Source organism: Gossypium raimondii, chromosome 1 (assembly GCF_025698545.1).
Source record: "Gossypium raimondii isolate GPD5lz chromosome 1, ASM2569854v1, whole genome shotgun sequence".
Lineage (NCBI taxonomy): Eukaryota > Viridiplantae > Streptophyta > Magnoliopsida > Malvales > Malvaceae > Gossypium > Gossypium raimondii.
Genome location: NC_068565.1, coordinates 51,428,923 through 51,449,243, shown reverse-complemented (window position 1 = coordinate 51,449,243; position 20,321 = coordinate 51,428,923). Strand labels below are relative to the sequence as shown.

Below are 20,321 nucleotides of genomic sequence, written 5' to 3'. Positions count from 1 at the left end.
ATTTGATTTGAACAGTAATGATAAGTGTTTGTGAGTCGAATATCAGATAATTATAAATAAATTAAATGATTAAATAATTTTGTAATTAATAGACGAAGAGTTAAAATTAGAAATTCAAGTAGTAAGACTTTTTTTTTTCTTCTGATTTTCTCAGATTACCTTACGATCATTTTGATTCTTTCATTATCAACGGCTTATATTTACTCATTTATCTTGATTTTTTTGCTTTAAAAGTAGTGTCTTTTTGTAACTCTATTATCCTCCATTGTCTTTCTCTTTTCTTTGTAATGGAGACCTCTTTTTCTTCTCATCCCTGGCTTCTAATTTTCATTACTCTATCAACAGTCCACGCTCAGCTTCCAGGCTCGTGGGAACTACTCGTCTCAAACGCCGGTGTAGCTTCCATGCATACGGCGGTGACACGTTTCAACACGGTTGTTCTTTTAGACAGAACCAACATCGGTCCGTCGAGAAAAATGCTACCGAAAGGACACTGTCGTTACGACCGACACGACGACGTTTTAAAAAAGGATTGTTACGCTCACTCCGTCGTCTTCGATTTACAAACAAATGAAATCCGACCGTTGATGATCCTCACCGACACGTGGTGCTCATCGGGACAGTTCTTACCCGACGGGACGCTTTTACAAACCGGAGGAGATTTAGACGGGTTTAAAAAGATACGAAAATTCGAACCGTGTGAACCGGACCGGTTTTGTGATTGGGTTGAGCTTAAAGACGTGGAGCTGATAAACGGAAGGTGGTATGCAACGAACCAAATATTACCGGACGGAACGGTGATTATCGTCGGCGGCAGAGGAACAAACACCGTCGAATATTACCCACCGACAAAAACCCAAAACGGCGCCGTCGAACTGAAGTTCTTAGCTGAAGTAGAAGATAATCAAATGGATAATTTATACCCTTACGTTCATCTTCTTCCCAATAGTCACCTTTTCATTTTCGCTAATAACAAAGCTGTAATGTATGATCATGAAGACAATAAAGTAATTCATGAATACCCAGAATTATTAGGTGGTCCCCGGAATTACCCATCGGCAGGATCATCGGTAATGTTAGCACTCGACGGCGATTTCAAAACAGCGGTGATTCTTATCTGCGGCGGAGCTGAATATGGAGCTTTTATAGAAAGGAGTACGGACACACCGGCTCACGGTAGTTGTGGTCGTATTATTGCGACGGATCAGAACCCGGTTTGGGAAATGGAAGATATGCCATTCGGGCGGGTTATGGGAGATATGGTAATGCTTCCTACCGGTGATGTATTGATCATTAATGGAGCTCAATCGGGTACCCAAGGTTTCGAAATGGGTTCAAACCCATGTTTGAATCCGGTTCTTTACCGACCCGATCAACCTATCGGTTTACGGTTTATGACTTTAAACCCAGGTACGGTTCCTCGAATGTATCATTCAACTGCTAATTTGTTACCCGATGGTCGGGTTTTATTAGCGGGTAGTAACCCGCATTATTTGTATAATTTCGCCGCCGAATTCCCGACGGAGTTAAGGCTTGAAGCATTTTCGCCGGAGTATTTATCTTTGGATCGGGCTAATATCCGACCCATAATTGAAGGGATACCCGAAACCGTACGTTACGGTGAGGCGTTTGACGTTTTCGTGACGGTGCCGCTGCCGGTTGTCGGCGTTGTCGAGGTTAATTTCGGGAATGCGCCATTCGCTACACATTCGTTTTCGCAGGGTCAACGGTTGGTCAAACTTACCGTTACACCATCGGTTCCGGTAGACGGTCGGTATAGGATTAAGTGTACGGCGCCGCCTAATGGAGCGGTTGCTCCGCCGGGTTATTATATGGCTTTTGCAGTTAACCAGGGCGTGCCAAGTGTCGCACGTTGGGTTCATTTGGTTCCTTAATTGTTTAATTTTTTAAAAACATTTTTTTTGCTTTACTGGTTAAAAAAAAAATTCATGACCAATATTGCAAAAAATCTTGCAATTTTATCAACTTTTTCTCTATATTGAAATTTTCAATTAATTTAAATTCAACAAAAATTCAATTAAATTTTTTTAATTTCGATCATATCTTTTTTTTACACAATACCTAGAACTACCCATAGTTCTTCCCAACTCATAAATAGGAGGATAATACATTTCAGCGCAATCGAACTCACATCCTTTTGTATTGATAACAATGTCCATGTTAATCAAGCTAAGACTTAATCGACAAAATTCAATTAATTTATAAACAAATATACTATTTTATAGCAGAAATTGAACTGACGAGAATACTTTTTATTTTCATCATATTATTAAAATCGCATTTAAAAAATAAAAAAGAGAAATAAAATAGAAGTTGTGATCATTACACATTTAAAAATAATTATAATTTAATTCACAATTATTAGTTAAAAATTGTGATAATTTTAAAATAGAGTTATTACTTGAATCGAACCTAAGCATAAAATATAGGAAAAAACTATTGCAATTACAATTAAAATTAAAATTAAAATTATTATTTAAAAATTGATGTAAAAAAGAAGTGGTATTTTTGGTAAAATAACTGTGCTAATTTTATTAATATAAAATAGAGTTATTAATTTAATAGAATATTAAGTATATTAATTATCACTTAATTGATGTTAGAGTTAATTATGTTAATTAATTATTGTTTTAAATAATGTTACTTTGCATTAATTGTGTAAATTTATTGCATATTGAATATATTAAAAATGCTTTAATTATGATTGGAAAATTTTCTATTATAATGTTTGAATTGATTAATTAAAATATTTTAATTATATTCAATAATTTAAATAATAAATATTATTTTTCGTTAATTATTGTAATTAAAATTTAATATTTAAAAATTTTACTAAATATTAAACGCATAAAATCATATATAACGTATGTGCCATTAGAAGCTAGTGCTTACTTAAACACTAATTTAAGTGGAGGAAAAAAATAAACAAATCAATTTATTATAAAAAAAAGTAAAATGGTAAGGTTATATAAGTAATTTAATTTTTTTCATTTTTGGGTATCATTTATATTCGCTTTATAATATATATATTCGTAGTTTGTATTTTTCTTTACAACAATGTTACCACAATATCTATCCTTTATTGGTGGCATGAGCTTTTTATGATTATTGGCATTTTTCATAATTTTTCCAACATCATAATTGAATAATTTCTTTTCACTTTATTAATTATTTATACATATTTTTTAGTTTGTCACCTACTTTTTATTAAAATAATTTATATTTATATTTATATTTATTATTTAAAAATAATAATTATGGGTAGGATTAGTGAAGAATAAAGAGTAAAGTTTAAGTTATTTTGAATTATGAGCTTGATCAAATTTATTAATCACTTTTGGAAATCTTTTAGATTATACTTTTCCCTAAAGATTATATTTTTTTTGGTTAAAAAAGGAGTGAATAAAAAAATAAATTATTTGAATTCGTGTTAGTTTGATGATCAGGGCGTTCACCGTTTCAAGTGTAGTTTGAGTTCGAGTCGCGTTAATCGCATTGCAATTAAGACTTTACCCTTCTCTTATAATTCAGTCGAAAAAAAAAATTGAAAATTCCCTTTTTTGCTAAGTCCTTGCTTATTTTGGCAAATGGTGCCTACATCTGGTAAAAGACCCCACCCTCCCAATAGCCACTAATAATGTTTCAAAAAGAGTACTTAGCTTAACTTAGCTTAGACATTTTGTAGGACAAAGATTAGTCATTAATAAATCTATATTTGATAGTTATGAAAAAGGACTTCTTTAATCATTTTCTTTTAGGACAAAAGAATTGCAATTTGAGTCTAGATTTAAGGTAAATTACCTATTTAGTCACTCGAGTTTACTCGTGTTTTTTTATTTTATTTTGACCACTCATTTCACAAATTTGTTACTTTAATAACTTTTGTGAGATAAGTTATCAATTTTAGTCAGTTTGATCACCAAACAAAATGCTGACATGACCTGGTATAATAACAAAATTAGTCCTTAATGTTTACCCATTTTATTAATTTAATCCTAAACATTAAAGATTAAATTTATTTTTTTAATATCAACTGAGGTGTAAATAAGGAAGTTGTCGGGCCATTGGGACTTGACCAACACCATGCAAAGAGCTGGCACAGGATCTCCAGCAAATAATGTTGGATTAACTATGGATTAGCAACCTAATGCAAGCTCATAAACTGACATTACCAACCTTTTCCAAATATATCTCTACTTCTAAATCTCTCTCGTGGAAACCCCATGCTAAAGTTGCTAATATTATTTTATGCACTTCGTTAGTACTGCTAATTTAATGCATTGTCTCAAGTTTTTGGAGCATCTTACCGCTAAGTTAGGTTACAAGTTCCAAGTTGAAATTAATTTTGTTTAAGTTAATTGCACTGCCTTTTTCAATGATTAATTTTTCGTATTTTGTAATCACACTAAAGTGGGTAGGCGTTAATCATGAGCTTCAAAACTATTCTATACCCAGAGTAAGGATCGAATCCTTGACCACTGATTAAGGTAGGAGCTACTCTCGTAGTTGCACTAAATCATCTTTAAATTTGGTTATTTAACGCACTTGTATTCAACATATAACTATATATACAAGGATTTAATTGTATCAAACATCCTTAATCTACGACCTTCATTTTAAATTAATCTTCAAATTTTAAAATATTCTAATTACATCTTCAAATTATCGATATTATATCAATAAGGCTCTTCCGTTATTAAAATCATTAATTTAACCATTAAATGAGATGTTAGGTCTTATGTGACATAATTTAAAATAAAAACCGAATGAGAAATTAGTATTGTAAAATAGACGTTGTAAAAAGAAAAAAACTATTCTTGACACTCTCTTTTTCGATTTTACTTTATTTCTAGTTTTAATTTTAAAAGTTATAAGATGACATTTTACTTTTCTTTAAAATTTTATTTTAAATTATATCACTTAAGATTTTACGTGTCATTTAATGATTAAATTAATAATTTCAATAATGAAAAGACCTAATTGATATAATATTAATAGTTTGAGGATGTAATTAAAAAAAATAAATCCGAGGGTCTTAATTGAAGTCTTAGTTGCATTTTTTTAACATCCGAATCCATGCACGTCACGTGTATTTTTCTCAACAGAGATTAAAGAAACTGTGATAATTAATGCTTGGAATCCTGCAACAGGAAGCTTCATCAGATCCCATGGATGATGCATTTCAATTAACTCAAGCTGTTCTTCACTTGCGTGTATATATCTATATATCTATATCTATATATATATGTATGTGTGTGTGTGTAAATATAAACACCCAAACCTACCCTCAAAGGGCCAAAACCAGACCCTAAAAAATGGCTTGGTGTTTTCTTCTTTGCTTGGTGTTGTTGTTCAATGCTTCCATGGCAGTGGCCACTACTGAAAATGGTGAAACCAAGCTCCATCCACCAGCATCGACACCCACGATAAGGAGACTTGGAAAGCATGAACCACCAGTTTCTAGCCCATTACAAGCGCCGCCCCATAGTGGCGGAGTAAGCCCCTCCACCACCATTGAAGCAAACAATGGAGAAAACATGGGTGGTTTTGAAGGACAAGCCGCCGTTCACCTTCAAAAACATCAACATCATTCCATGGACAAATCCATCGCCGGCGGTGGTGTGATCCTCGGAGGTCTTGCCACCACTTTCTTGGTGGCCGTTTTTTGCTATGTAAGAGCCACTCGAAGACACAAATCAGAGATTCATCAAAGTGAAATCACTAAGTGAATTACATATGTTTATCAATATAATTACACTTCCTATTATGTATTTAAATTTTCAATCGATCTAATATCTCTATTAGATCAATCTAAAATATTGTATATATATTAATATTTAATAGTGGCAATAAGTGTTTTGTATAAATCAAATAATTTAATTTACATCAAATTTATATGAATGGAATATAAAATATAATGACCTAAAATTTACAAGCATCGAAAAAATACATTATCGGACCTCCGTCTTAGTAAACTGAGTCGTAAAAAAATTTATTTGAAGTAATTATGAGTTTAGTTGAGTGCTTAATTAGGTATTAATTGGGTGAATTTAGTTTAATTAAGAGAAATTAGAAAAAAGGATTAAATTGAATTAGGGTAAAAGTTGAATTATAGATTAATAGAAAATAAAAAGATTAAAATGGTAATTAAGCCATTAACAAGAAATGAGACAGAAGTGATAAAATCTTAGATTTTTATGTTTTATATAATATAATATATTATATTAATTATATTATATTATATTATATTAAATAAACTAAATAGATAACAAATGTATGGTAAAAATTAAAGACAAGTGTAATAGTAATAATTATATAGGTATACTTGTAATAAAAATAATAATAAGTAAAAGATTTTTTATAATAATATATTATTAATATTATTAGTTATAATAAAAGAAATAAAGTAAAGTAAGTAAAACAAAAGAAAAGAAAGAAAAAAGGAAAATTGAGGTTTTAAAGCTTCAAGTTTAATTGGTAAGCTAAATTTAGCTCTTTTCTCTTAATTTTGATGTTTTAGAAGCTTTAAAACAAAGTGGAGGTTATGGAAGTTCATAAGTTTTTGAACATGATTCATTTTGAACAAATTGTTAAATTAGGGTTTAGTTGATAGAATTTCTAGTTAGAATAGATAAAAACATAGTTGAGATTAAGTTATAAAAAGCCTTAAATTAGGGTTTAATTATGAATATTGAAATGAAATGGATTGATTTGGCACTATTGAAAAGTATGAGAAAGAATGTATGGGTTAAATTATGAATTGAATTAGTATGTAATATATATATATATATATATATATATGAATTTAAGATTTATGAAGTGATATATAAATATGTATATTTAGTTTAAGTGATTTATAAAGCTTATGGTCGATGTTTGAAATTTTATTATTATCAAGTTGTTTAATTTATAGTAATACCATTGAGTATGAAATACTCAGCGTATGGTTGTTTCCGTGCGCAGGTTGTAGAAGTCAAGTACTGAACCAGCATCCAAAACCAGACCCGACTTCAGCAAATTTTGGTGATGTGGCATGTACATAGGATGTGTATAAATGTTATTATGTTTTGAATATAAATAGTTAAAAATTTTAGTATTATAAGTCTAAGAATTTTAATGAAAGAAGTTTTTCCATTTCAATTTAATTAGTACATTGATAAATTTAAATTGATATTAAGTTGATTGAGTTTGATTAGAAGGTATTTAGAATAGAAAATGAGAATGTGAAATGAATTGGTTGAATTGGTTATGTTTGGAAATGATATGGTTTTAATTGCAGGGGGTTTTATGTAAAAATAAGTAGAAATGTTATCGAAATTTTTCAAAAAAAAAAAGAAATATTTGAACAAGTTCCGGTTTTTTTATATATATATATATGTTTTGGGCTTTGAGAGTCTATTATATGGATTTTGTTATTAAATTAAATTACGAATGTTATTTTATTTATGAATTATTCGTAAGTTGTCTGATATGTTCGGTAATGTCCCGTAACCTTGTTTCGGCGACGATTTGGGGTTAGAGAGTGTTACATAAAATATGACGGTTAAATTATTAAAATATTAATTATATAAAAATATAAAAAAATATAGCAAATAGGAAATGGATTACTAATTATTTAACATTAATGCTGATTATCTAATGATTATTGTTTTTGACCATTGATTGATGAAGGGTCTTGACCCATTGTTAACATTAGTGCCATATATTACTAAGAGTGAGTTTGGATGGGCGGTGCGTTTACTTGCAGTTAGTGTAAAAACAACAGTGGCAGTGAGATTAGATACTGTAGCAACACTGTAGCGTGAGACAAAAAGTAGGCTAAACGCACCGCACCGCACCCAATCGCCCATCCAAACCCACCCTAAGTTTTGTAATTAATTTACTCCCAAGTTTGCCAATTTGCAGAGATATTACAGTAAAAAAAAATTGATATAAACCTTCGAATGGTTGGATTAATTTGGGTGATTTGGATTAGTGTTGGATTTGAGATGTTTTGAATATGGATTATTTAAGTTTGGGGGTAAAGTTTTTCGGATTGATCATATGAGGTTTGAATTATTTTGAGTGAGTTGGTTCAGGTCAATTTTCAATTTGAGTGAATTTGGATATGAGTTGAAATGATTTTACGATCAAATCAAGTTAAATGGGTCTGGGTTCTGGTTGATTGGGGTAGATTCTCAAGTTTGGGTCGTAATTGATTGATTTATCCAATTTTATAGTTAAGTTAGGCAAGATTGAAAAATAAATAGATTCAAATTGGTTAAAATTCTATTATATCATGGCACACTCATTATGTAGGGGAAAACAAACTTATATAACAAATATATTTATAAAAAAAATAATATAAATAATAAATTAGACTTTGGTTGAAATGTTGAAATATAAATATTCAAAACTTTAAAGACTTGTCGATTGAGTCTTAACTCGATTGGCATGCGTATTGTTGCCAATATAGGAGGACGTGGTTTGAGTGCGTTGAAGTGTATTATCTTCCTATTTATGAGTTAGGGAATGACTATGGGTAGTTCTAGGCAAATTTATACGAAATAAACATCATAAAACTGTGAATCAAAATCAAAACAGTTTTCTGATACTTCAACAATTCAAATGAATATTTTCGAATAATTATGTAACCATTTTATAATTTTTTAAAATTATAAGATCAAAACGTAAACTTATTTAGTTAATAATGTTGGGGGTAGTTTAAAAAAATAACCCAAACCTCAAACCTATATAACCCTAAGCCCCAAATAACTAAAATTCAAGCCCAAATCCACAGCTTTAGTTCACCTTTCATATCTCTGCTTGCAGCATAAGTTAACTTCACTATAGAACCTCTACGGACACTCAAAAATCTCGAACCTTTCATTATTCTACTAACTCATTTGATCACTTATCAGACACCCAAATTTTGTAATCGATCAAAAACCAATTTTTTTTCTTCAATATGTCGAACGAGAGATCAGTAATGGCAGTCATTAGAGCGGCGAGACCTTCCTTTAGAAACGACACCGACAAGATCGCTTTTGCCGTTCACGCCGCTTTTCTTTCATCGGGTTTTGTCCTTACCGCCGTCGGTCCTAACGCTTTAGCCGAAAACGTTATCTCCTCGCCATCTACTGGTATTCCTCATCTTTTCCCCTCTTGATTGTTGCTATATCATTCTTTTATTTTCCTGAGAAAATGGTATTTTCTTTTTTTGAAGATGAAGTGGGAATCGATAATTGGAACCAATTTGAGGATCATTACGCGTTTGTTTATGCAAATCCTGAGAAAGGGTCGAATAAAGTGTTGGTTAAATGTCTTTTAATGAATGGGAAATTGCTTGTTGATGCTTTAGCTCATGGAAGTTCTCAGCCTGTTCATCTTGAAATAGAGTAATTTATCTTTTCCCTTTTTTTTCTTTTTTGTATCTCTTTTAGCTGAATTTTTGCATAATTTGTTTAAATTTAATGTTTTTCTTTGGGGATTTGTATGGTTATTTTCAGTATTAATAACTATGTTGGGGAGAATGGAAATGGAAATTACTCTGCACAGTATAAGAATTTAGATAAGTTGGTGAGTAATTTGGATAAAGAAGTTATATCCAAGTTATATGGTCCGGTTTCGACTTCGGGTTCATCAAGCAATCCATCTGGGTAATTAATTGATCTAACTTTAGTCTTTTAGAATTCTCTAGGAATGAATGATTTTATTTTCCATTTTATGTACCTTGTTCGTTTCGTGTTTTGTAGCTTAGAAACAGGGTCAAGGCGCAATGTGAACGGTGATGGTGTTAGAATAAATGAACCAACAGGCCCTCAGCCTCATCCTTCAGGGTATCTTTTGCATTTTCTTTTTCACATTCTTTTTTGTTCTTTTAACTTTTCAATTTTGGTTTAATCCAGTTTGTAGATAATTGTTTTTGTTCTTTCTTTATGTTTTTTGATTTCTTAGTTGCCTTTTTGGAACTTCATTACTGAGCTCGCAAGGTTAAACTTTCATGTTTGTATGGGTAACCAAGTTTCGATAATGCATGATATTCATTGACCAACTTGTAGATTATGTTTGTTGACAATGTTTAGGTACATGTAAGATTTCCCGATTTAAGCAAGACTTGGTAGTAACTTCTGTCATTTTGGTTTACATTCCTTAAGAGAACAAGCTGTTTACAGTAGTATATTGGAACAACAAATCCATGATTCCTCTGATTACGAATGCAATAGATTTTGTTTTAGATGTTTAGAGGGTTTTTTTCCCATGTTATGAGTCAGATTAACTGTCCTCGTCTATCCATTATCTTCCTTCTAGTAGCTCATATGAACATCAAAATTGTGAAACTTGCTTTCAGGGTAGTTATTCCTCCCGTTAATCCGGTAGGTGGTAGTGATTTGTTTCCTGGGCCTGGTGCTGGAATGTATCCTACCAGGTACACTTTCATTCCAAATCAGTGTATTAGCAATCACCGTTGGTTAGCCGGTTGGTTTTAGTTTCTGACTTGAGTGTGTTTTCATTTGTTAAATGGTTTTCAGGGGTGATTTCGGTGGCGGTGATATGCTTCTAGGTATGCAACATTTCAACTTGTAAGTGTGCATATTCACGTAAAACCCTTTGAATTCATGTTGTTATAATGTGGGAACAGGACCAAATGATCCTCGTTGGTTCGGTGGACTCAGTGGAGATCACGGTTTCCCTGGCGCACAACCGTGAGCTCTTATCTATCTTCATTACTGTGTTTGTGTTGGCACTGCTTACTTAGTATAAAGATTTTATTTTGGATGGATTTGTTTGAAACAGGGGTGTTCCTCCTGGTGCGCGTTTTGATCCATATGGTCCACCTGGTGTTCCTGGTTTTGAGCCTAATCGATTTATCAGGTACATTGGAACTTGCTAATTGCTGTTTTCGATCCATCGAGTTGATTTCTAACTTATTATGATATAAGCAATAACATGATACCTAATTGCCTTTTCTTGCAGAAATCCGCCACGGAGGCCCGGTGGTGGTACTCATCCGGACCTAGAGCATTTTGGAGGTGGGGATTTTATATAGATTAGAATTTAGGGTCATTTTGGTTTATCCACGAGTTTGATATCTTTTACTGTTCTGTTAAATGTAAGTGAAGGATCTAAAGATTGTACTTAAAAGAATATATTAAGCATGTTAATAGTGCTTTTTATTTGATAACAAATATACAGTAAATTGAATAGTATGTTAATTGCTTTTGTAACTCTCCCTTTTTATGTTCGTCCATTGCCCTTATCTATGTTGAGCTTTTTACTTATATCTTAAAAGTATTTCATTGCTCTTACAACAATTAGGAGGATGAGGATGCGAGTTCATGTGTGTTTAAGCGTGTTTTTCTTTTGATTTATGTGTTGAGAGAAGTTGAGAAGCTATGGGTTGAGGTGTAATCAAGCTGAATCAAGCTCAAATACGGTCAAGCTTAACTTGAAATTCGGAGCTCAATACTTGACTTGAGCTTGATTGAACATTTTTTTTTGAGCTCAAGCTCAATTAAGCTCGTTTATTAATTTTTGTACTTAAGTTTAAACCCGGCTTGATGATTAAGTTTAGAGTTACTAATATATATTAATGGTAATAACTCAATCATGATGAATTCAAGTCAAACACTTGCAATAAAATTACCATATGAAATATAAGTAAAATTCAATATAAATTAAATTAAATTAAATTAAATAATCTGTCGCCGGTAATTGGGGGAAGAGAAACATTAACACAGCATTGGGTAGCAATTAAAGGTATCCGCGCTGTAAAGGAGTCAGATGTGCCAATATTTGCTAATGCATTAACAGGGCACTCGCATATAGCCCGTCGGTTGTCTTTGGTCTGTGCTTTGTAAGCAATAGCTTGAGCACCCAAACAACATGCTCGCGATGGAACATCTGCAGCACCGTTGCCAGTCAGGAAGCTGAGGCATGGGAGTAAGTCTATGGCAACTTCAGTGCAGGAAGCTGGTGTAGAGATAAACCGTTATGGAATTGCTTTCCCCGTCTGTTTCGACTTGCAAAGGATAAATGTGCGGGAGTAGCGGATTATATCATTGACTCTTCTTTGGTGCATGATCAGTGGGACAGGATGTTCCATAGGAGTTTGCTGGAATGAGAAAAGTCTCTACTTGTTGCATTGAAGGATAAAATTTCCAAAATGACAGAAAAATGGACTCTTTGATAAGAAAGCATGAGACATCGGGGCGGTTCACGGTCCATAAATTGTATCAGTTGTCATCGAATATTGCAGATTCGGGTGGTAATAATAGATTGAAATTCGTATGGAATTTGAAGATACCTCCAAAGGTGCAATGTTTTTTTGTGGATGGCTATGTTGGACAGGATTCCTTCGAAAGAGTTTCTGATCCGCCGAGGTATGGTTCTTGATTGTTCTATTTGCTTATGTCCATGGTGTTGCTGCGAAATAGAGTCTACCAACCATGTTCTTATGGCTCGAAATGATATAATCTTTCGTAAGAAAACTATTTCTTCCGAGGAGATTTGGTTTTTAGTGAAGCTTCGCGCTTTATTTTGGCGAAAGCTGCTTTCGGGAGCCATGATTTCTCGGTTGCAAATTGGTGGGACTGCTCTTGGTCATGCATTGCTCCATCTATTTCGAGGACTAACAGTTTGAGTGCTGCCTGGATTCCTCCTGATGCGGGTAGTCCCAAATTTAATGTGGACGGAGCTTCGAGAGGGAACCCGAAAAGAGCAGGTTGTGGGGGTGTACTTAGAGACGATAATGGAAAGCTCCTTTCATGAGGTGGACTGTAACTTTGCTGAACTGGCAGCTATAAAAAATGCCTGGGTGTCTAAGAAGAATCTGATTGTTGGGTCAGACTCGATGGTGGCTAAATGCTTGGGTGTCTAAGAAGAATCTGATTGTTGGGTCAGACTCGATGGTGGCTATATCATGGTGCTGCAATCAGTCTCTTCGCCCATGGGAGTTTGCTGAATTATTTAAATTTTGAAGAGGCTTTTTTTCATAATTTTTGAAACCAAAATTTTTATTTATGATTTCTAAAATAATTATTTTAGATTACAAATTATTCTAAACAAAGAGCTAAAACCAAAAGTACCATAGGAAAACCTAAAATGACATTAAAACCCTAAGAAATAAACTTAATGTAATCCTAAGAATTCTTTCTTTTAAGTATTTGTTTGAACCAATATGCTAATAGCTTGAGATATCTCTTGAAATCATTGCAATCGACATAAACTAAACAAAATCTTGAGGTATATCCTAATAATCATTCGAAATTGACAAGAATTGACCAAGCAAAGTATCCAGTAATATTGGCCCCATCATCCATTGCTCTTTTCAAATCCTTCAAGTAGCTTTTATAAAAGTTCACTCTATTGCTATCGTGCAACGATTTAGGAAATGTAAGGTTGTCAGGATCATCCATTCCTACCATTAATTAATAAAACAAAATAAGATTTGAATAGAGTTGCTTTAAGTAAATATAAAAGGATAAACAGAAAGATCTTATTGGAATTGAAAGATTTGATGCCTCACCTTTCAGAGAGAATTATATTAGGACTTCCATAACGTTCTTTGACATATGTGACAGCTTTGTACATACCCCATGGAACTTCGTATAACCATTTCGAGTGAGCCTGCATTTCTTGGGCATTAGTATTAACATTTGTACATACCCCATGGAACTTCATATAAACATATACTTTTTATAGTAAAAAAATAATACTAGTTTGAAAAAATTGACATAATTGATGTAATAATTACTTGATCAATTGGCACTCCATTGCGTTCATCTGTTACATGCAAAAATAAATTAGTAAATTTATATTATGGTAATAATAAAAAAGTGTGTTGGTGGAAAAAATAAAGGATGAAGAAGTACAAACAAAACCAACATTCCAATCCTGTTGGTAATCAGTCACATTGGATGGAGGTCGATGTGGGTCATATATGTGGTAAGAAGTATAATGGTTTAGACAAAGTATATCAAAGGAATTTTTCACTTTCTCCACTTCACTTTTGGTGAATTTCGAAAGCCTTTCTCTCACAATTTTTTGCATAGTTCTTGGATATTTTCCATAAACAAGAGGGTGCCAAAACCTACAAAATCAAATTCACAATAATTTTAAAGATTATTCTTCAATAACAATATGTTTTGGATATGAATTTTTGCAAGAAAATGAAGCTATAGCAACAAGGACATGTTATATATTTTGCGGCTTTTGGATTATAAATGTTCTATTTGTTACATTTTCAAAAATGCATCAACAATCATATATAATGACTAATTTGTCTATTTATTAAAGATTTTACCATCCAACATGAAAGTCTTTTGCTCTTTGTGCAGCATAGTAGTCAGCTTTAGATCTTGTTAATGGTTCATACCAAACAAAATCCAAGAAAATATCAATTCTTCCATTCTCTTTAGCCTGTAAAAGAAAGCTCATCAATTTCATTCAAATAAGTATATTAGATTATATATCAACATAAATCGATTAAAAACCAAAATTTTGAAATGAGCACTTGATATTTTTCGCGATATCTTTCAACAGCTTCAGCGTGACTTAAAATCAAATGATGTGCTGCAATATAAGGCTCAGTGGCAGAGTTTCCATTAGTGCAATTTCCAAATTGCTTTGAACATCTATTAGGAGGATTGATGCCATTATCGAAACCAAGGGCAACAACCACTCTTGGTTCATTGAATGTCATCCAGGTTTTAACTCTATCACCAAATGTCTTGAAACAAAAATCCACATAATGGGTAATCATATAGCCTTTAACCACTTAGGTCTTCAGGTATATTTTACTATGATTTATTTATTATATCATGTTTATTATAATTGGAGACTAATTATGATAACATGAATAGATAGAATTTGATTTGAAATCCACGCATGTCTGCGATAGTGATTATGAAATAAAGAATCTATTGGGACGTTTATAAGTTCGTCCTAGTAAATCTATTGCATTCCCCGAAGTGAATGCAAGCATAAAAGAAAATAAAAACCAATATTATTCCAATATTTGGTAGTATAAAATTAGTCGAAAGCTCTAGAAAAACTAATATATTAGTATCTTGTGATGGTTAATCCATTGGTTTTAAAAGATATTTATATTGGATCTTATATTGAGAATATGAATGAGGAAAATATTATATTTCATATGAATCACTATTGTTATAAACATCTATTTTGAAAGGATGAAAAGAGAGGATTGAGTTATTAATTTATATTTATTTTATAATCTTTGTGATATTCTTTTGTCATCATTCCCATTAAGGGGTTGAAAGCAAAATATTTGACTATGAAAGATTTATTTATGAGCAATAAAATATGATAATTCTATCTAAAGCTTGTTACGATTGGATGCGCTTAAAGTTGAATTTTTTTAGATATTTGAAGATTTTGGCATATTCCCTGGCGAATATTGCATATAATTTGTTTGGAAATTTTATTTATTTTGTTGACTTAGTGACATTATAATATTCACATTGATTTAGACATTTCTAGTAGTAAATGTCACAATAGCACTTATATGTGGATACAAAGTAAAATGAATGATAGTAAAATTATTAATTTGTTACAATTTAGTATAATTGAAACATATGTTAAAGTAAATCAGAAGTTTATTGATACAAATGCATTTGCTACTTAGTGTGACCAGTTAGACCATCCTGGATCATATATGATGCGAAAATTAATTAAAAATTCATATGGGCATCATTAAAGAACCAGAAGGTTTTTTAATTTAAAAGAATTCTCATATGTTGCTTGTTCTCAATGAAAATTCATTATTAGAAACTCACTAGCTAAAGTTGAGATTTAATGTCTTGCATTTCTGAAACTAATATGGGCCCATTCATCCACCATGTGGATGCTTTTAATATTATATGATTTTGGTAGATGCATTTACAAAATAATCACATATGTGTTATCAATTTGCAACTTGTCATTTGCAAGATTGCTTGTTTAAATAATTAATTTCAGATCATGCAATTAAGACAACTCATCTTGCTAATACTAATGATTTTATATCTCAATCTTTTATTGATTGAGTTTGAAAAACTTTTGTAAAAGTTTGCGCATAATGATTTAGAGAAATTATTTATTAAACACCTCTGATTAATGTCTAAATCATTACTTATGAGAACTAAACTTCTTATTTCAACATGAGATTATGTTGATTTATGTGTTGTATGCATCAAGCCAATAAGTTATAACTCCCCATTACAATTGGTTTTTGGTCAAGAGCTAAATATTTCTCATCTTTAAATTTTTGTATGTGCGTATATGTTTCAATTGCTCCACTACAACGCACAAAGATGAGTGAATCCTCAAAGAAAGTTGGGAATATATATTAATTACAAGTTTCTTTATATTATTAGATGTTTTGAATGTATTCGAGATTCAATTATGACATGATTTGTGATTACAATTTTGATTCGATAGTTTTTCCGACATTAGGGGGAGAGAAATAATAACTTGTAAGGAGTTAGAGGAGAGTAATTTGAACCAGAAGTTCAATAATGATAACTCATTACAAGTTAACTATCAGATGTATTTACAAAATTAATGAGAATAACCAAGTTAATATTTTAATTTGAATCAAAAGTCTCAGTAGGACAATCAGTTAGAATAAATAATAGATTGATCGGTTCCGAAGATGAAAATTCTTTTAGATGGTCATATAGTGGAGGTGGGTGCTTTAGAAGAGACTCAAGACATAACTAATAAGTAAAACTCCAGAAGAGATTCAAGACATAACTAATAAGTAAAACTCCAGAAGAGATTCAAGTACCTGTAACTTAAGATTAAAATAGTGAAAATAGGAGATCTCGATAAGTTATATTTCAAGAAAATGAGGAACTGAATAATAAAAGTGGTCGACAATGATTCTGCATGCACTATTATTATTAAAATAATGAAATAAAATGAGGATCTTGAATAAATCTATTGAGAAATATAGATATGGAATAAATTGATCAAAATAGAAAGACGCAACTCAAGTGCAATTAAATTCGTGAAGTTTTTGGACTAGTAGTCTAAATATCTAAATGTATAAAACCAGTGAGGGTGCAATTGAAGTAATTTTGCAAAAGCGGAACAAAATTCAAAACATAGTAATTTTTTCAACAATTTAATCAAATTTTCTCAAACATTACCCTTTCTCTAAGAAAAATATTAATTGTCCTTGAACTTACATAGCTTGTCTATCTAGCAAATCTAGATACTTTTCTTGAAGTGCTAGTGGCAAATCGTAGTGATACAAATTTGCTTGTGGAGTGATTCCTGCCTTCATGCCACAAATTACAAATTTCACTCGATTACAAATTTCATATTCTTCAATTGAATCATTCCAAGTTCTTATACTTTTCAAATTTTGACAATTTAGTTTTGACACAAATGCCAGTCGTTAATCTGTTAACTAATTTTTTCATGAGTAATGTGAAAATAACAAACTGACATGACATTACACATATAATAATATATTTATTGTATCAGATTTTTGAAAATAATATAACTTTATAAAATTAACAATTATCATTTGACTAATAGTAGAGCTAACAATAACCAAATTAAAATGTAACGACTAAATCCACAACTTTTGCAAAGTACAATGACTAATAACAGAGTTTAACCCAAGTTGATTTATAGTAGATTATTCTCTGAGAAAAACCCGTAGGAGGCTTTTGAACTAACAATGACCAAATTGTGTCTATCTCTTTATAACCGATAGTAAGTTAATCCCATTACAATGAATGTGCATCTGAAAGGTAAAACCAACGAATGTACAGATAATATATCTTATGAACCATACTTTGCATGGTCTAGATTTTGCAACACATTCAACCTTTATAAAGAATGAGCCCATCATGCAGCAACTAAGAATCACCCAATTCTCCACACACTACTTGAACTCGCAAGTGCAACTCTAAAAGAGATGAAGTCTCCTGAATTTATGTCTGCACCTCCACCTTATCTTACTAATCATTAATAAGAAACAGGGTAATGCAAAATTTACAACATAATTTGATTTATCATGTGTTTGATTTATCATCATGAGGTGGTAGCTGATTGGTCGACTGTCAAAGGGTATCTTTAGGTTTTGCATACTCTGTGAATATCACCCTTCCATCAAGAAACTGCAGTGGCAAAAAACATAACAAAGATATTCCATGGAAGTTATTTGACATCTACAGGAATGAAGTTGTTAACTAAAAACCGGAAACATGACCACCAACAGTTCCAATAAACAAAACAGAATCCGATGTTGTTGTCTCTAAAGATGATGATAGCACTCCGAAAAAAAAAACAGACATACCTGCCCATCCATTCCTTCCATTCCCTTTTCTGCATCTTCTAAATTAGAATACCTCACAAATCCATAGCCTTTGGAGTGACTAGAAAGAGAAGAGCGATCCGTAACCACTTTAGCTATAAAACACAACCAAACCAAAAACCGAAACAGAGAAAAACTTGTAAGGTAAGAGCTCAGTTGAACTAAATCACTACAAACATCATATTATTGCTCTTCGAAACGGATTATATTAAGGTTCAAATCTTAGACCAACTATAGTTTATTGAGCTTTAGTCTTAATACTAGGTAAAAATACATTAAATGCCCTCTACTAGAAGTTAAATTGCATTTTGCCCTGTACTAAAAAAAGGGCAAATTAATTCCTATACATTAGATAAAGGAGCTGTTCTGTCAAGAATTTCATCCATTTGTAGAGTAAAAAACTGACACATATGATGGAACAATCAGTAAATTAGTGACATGTGCGAACCTTGTGCTAACATTCAGAGACCAATTTTTATCCGTAGAAATGTATGAAATTTAAACTACATGAATTAATTTGACCATTTTATGAGTAGAGGAGGCAAAATTAGTACTACTTTTACACTTCATACTAATCTGATGATTGGAAAAATGGATTTGCATTAAAAAAAATATGTGAATTATATGATAAAACACTTAAAAATGGATTTAATACATATCTTCAAAAATTTCAAATATATAATCATATTGAATCTCAATTAATTCTTTTCATAATATATGCAACAAATGAAATCCAAACCCAAATCCAAATATTCAAATTTATTCGAAACAAAGATTACCTTGAATAACATCACCAAAATTAGCAAAAGCTTCACGAAGTTTCTGGTTTGTAGTTCTTCCGCTAAGACCTGCAAAAAAAAAAAAATCCCCATCTTAAGAATAATGATTGGAATGCAAAGATAGTTTTTCGATGAATTAACATAGCAAAAAAGATTACCAGAGACAAAAAGGGTCGTTGAAGGTGGAATTTGTTCAGTAACCCGAGCTGCTTTAGCGGCAGATAAGGGCCGATCAAATAATGACGAAGTTGTTGACAAAAATCGACGCAAATTTCCACTTCTCCAAGCCATTTTTTTCTCTATGCGAAAACCCAGATCCAAATGATTTGACCTTTGAGATGCAACAGAAAAAAAACAAGTTGTAGAAATTAAATTGAAAAACCCTAAACACTTAAATTAAACTTCACCGCTATTAAAATAGTTATTTTTTTTTACCTCTGGTTATATTTTAGTCACTTATGTTTGAAATATTATGTTTTAGTCACTTATGTTATCGCGTTGTAACATTTTAGTCATTGAGCCATTAATTTCAAGAAAAATTAGTCCACAAGCTCGTCTCACTCTAAAAAATTAAATTGTTTAAAAAATAAAAGTATAGGGACTGGTTTTAGCAAATGGAAAACATAAAAAAACTATGTTAAAAGAAATTTAGAAGGGAGGAAAACAGATGGAGAAGTAGAAGAGAAAGGAAAAAAAAAAGGAAAGTTAAAAAAACATAAATGAAAAAAATCAAATTACTCAAAATGAAAAAATATGGGAACTGATTGTTTAAATTAACCTAAAATTTTTGTTCGAAACGATGATTTAACATGTCACGTCAGCTTATCATTACACCGTTAATAGAGATTAACGACTCAATAACTAAAATGTTATAACGCGATAACGTAAGTGACTAAAATGTAACCCGAGGCAAACAAAAGTAACTCTTTTAGTAGTTTACCCTTATTAAAAAATTTTACCTCAAAATCGAAGTGATGTCGTTTTAGTTCCCAATTCCTTTCTTGATGCATTGTAAATTTATGAAAATTCGATGGGTAAACTACATGTATCTATGACATATTTTAACCATTCATTAACCATTAGATAAATGGTAAGCTACATTTAATGTCATTAAATTATTAGTAAGTTTACGCTTTAATCACTGAATTTCAAAAGGTTACAAAATGGTCATTAAACTATTCAAAAGTTTTTAATTCAAGTCGCTAGTT

The 20,321-nt window shown here is 31.6% G+C and overlaps 3 protein-coding genes and 1 pseudogene across 3 annotated transcripts; 2 read left to right on the top strand and 2 right to left on the bottom strand.

Annotated features, from left to right (window-relative positions):
- Window positions 1-248: 248 nt before the first annotated feature.
- On the top strand, window positions 249-2,043 carry LOC105786481 (aldehyde oxidase GLOX). The gene has a single exon (XM_012612936.2). It carries the CDS (start codon window positions 288-290, stop codon window positions 1,893-1,895), a length of 1,608 nt encoding a protein of 535 aa, XP_012468390.1. The 5' UTR covers window positions 249-287; the 3' UTR covers window positions 1,896-2,043.
- A 6,751-nt stretch (window positions 2,044-8,794) lies between these two features.
- LOC105786482 (probable proteasome inhibitor) lies at window positions 8,795-11,228 on the top strand. Its single transcript, XM_012612937.2, has 9 exons — window positions 8,795-9,143; window positions 9,227-9,398; window positions 9,510-9,659; window positions 9,756-9,839; window positions 10,352-10,429; window positions 10,533-10,564; window positions 10,643-10,706; window positions 10,798-10,875; window positions 10,978-11,228. Exons 1-9 carry the CDS (start codon window positions 8,969-8,971, stop codon window positions 11,048-11,050), a joined length of 906 nt encoding a protein of 301 aa, XP_012468391.1. The 5' UTR covers window positions 8,795-8,968; the 3' UTR covers window positions 11,051-11,228.
- Window positions 11,229-13,142: 1,914 nt separating this feature from the next.
- LOC105787122 (beta-glucosidase 44-like) lies at window positions 13,143-14,785 on the bottom strand (annotated as a pseudogene).
- A 2,911-nt stretch (window positions 14,786-17,696) lies between these two features.
- LOC105786483 (organelle RRM domain-containing protein 2, mitochondrial) lies at window positions 17,697-19,484 on the bottom strand. Its single transcript, XM_012612938.2, has 4 exons — window positions 19,272-19,484; window positions 19,114-19,182; window positions 18,317-18,429; window positions 17,697-18,137 (listed from the first exon to the last, which is right to left on the bottom strand). Exons 1-4 carry the CDS (start codon window positions 19,402-19,404, stop codon window positions 18,081-18,083), a joined length of 372 nt encoding a protein of 123 aa, XP_012468392.1. The 5' UTR covers window positions 19,405-19,484; the 3' UTR covers window positions 17,697-18,080.
- Window positions 19,485-20,321: the final 837 nt, after the last annotated feature.

Bases quoted from the DNA above. Each gene is read 5' to 3' on its own strand.
- LOC105786481 (XM_012612936.2), top strand. From the start codon at position 288: ATGGAGACCTCTTTTTCTTCTCATCCCTGGCTTCTAATTTTCATTACT.
- LOC105786482 (XM_012612937.2), top strand. From the start codon at position 8,969: ATGTCGAACGAGAGATCAGTAATGGCAGTCATTAGAGCGGCGAGACCT. The intron at 9,840-10,351 runs GTATCTTTTGCA...ACTTGCTTTCAG, and splicing joins CCTCAGCCTCATCCTTCAGG to GGTAGTTATTCCTCCCGTTA. The intron at 10,430-10,532 runs GTACACTTTCAT...AATGGTTTTCAG, and splicing joins GCTGGAATGTATCCTACCAG to GGGTGATTTCGGTGGCGGTG.
- LOC105786483 (XM_012612938.2), bottom strand. From the start codon at position 19,404: ATGGCTTGGAGAAGTGGAAATTTGCGTCGATTTTTGTCAACAACTTCG. The intron at 19,183-19,271 runs GTAATCTTTTTT...TTTTTTTTGCAG, and splicing joins AACGACCCTTTTTGTCTCTG to GTCTTAGCGGAAGAACTACA. The intron at 18,138-18,316 runs GTATGTCTGTTT...TTGCCACTGCAG, and splicing joins TGGAAGGAATGGATGGGCAG to TTTCTTGATGGAAGGGTGAT.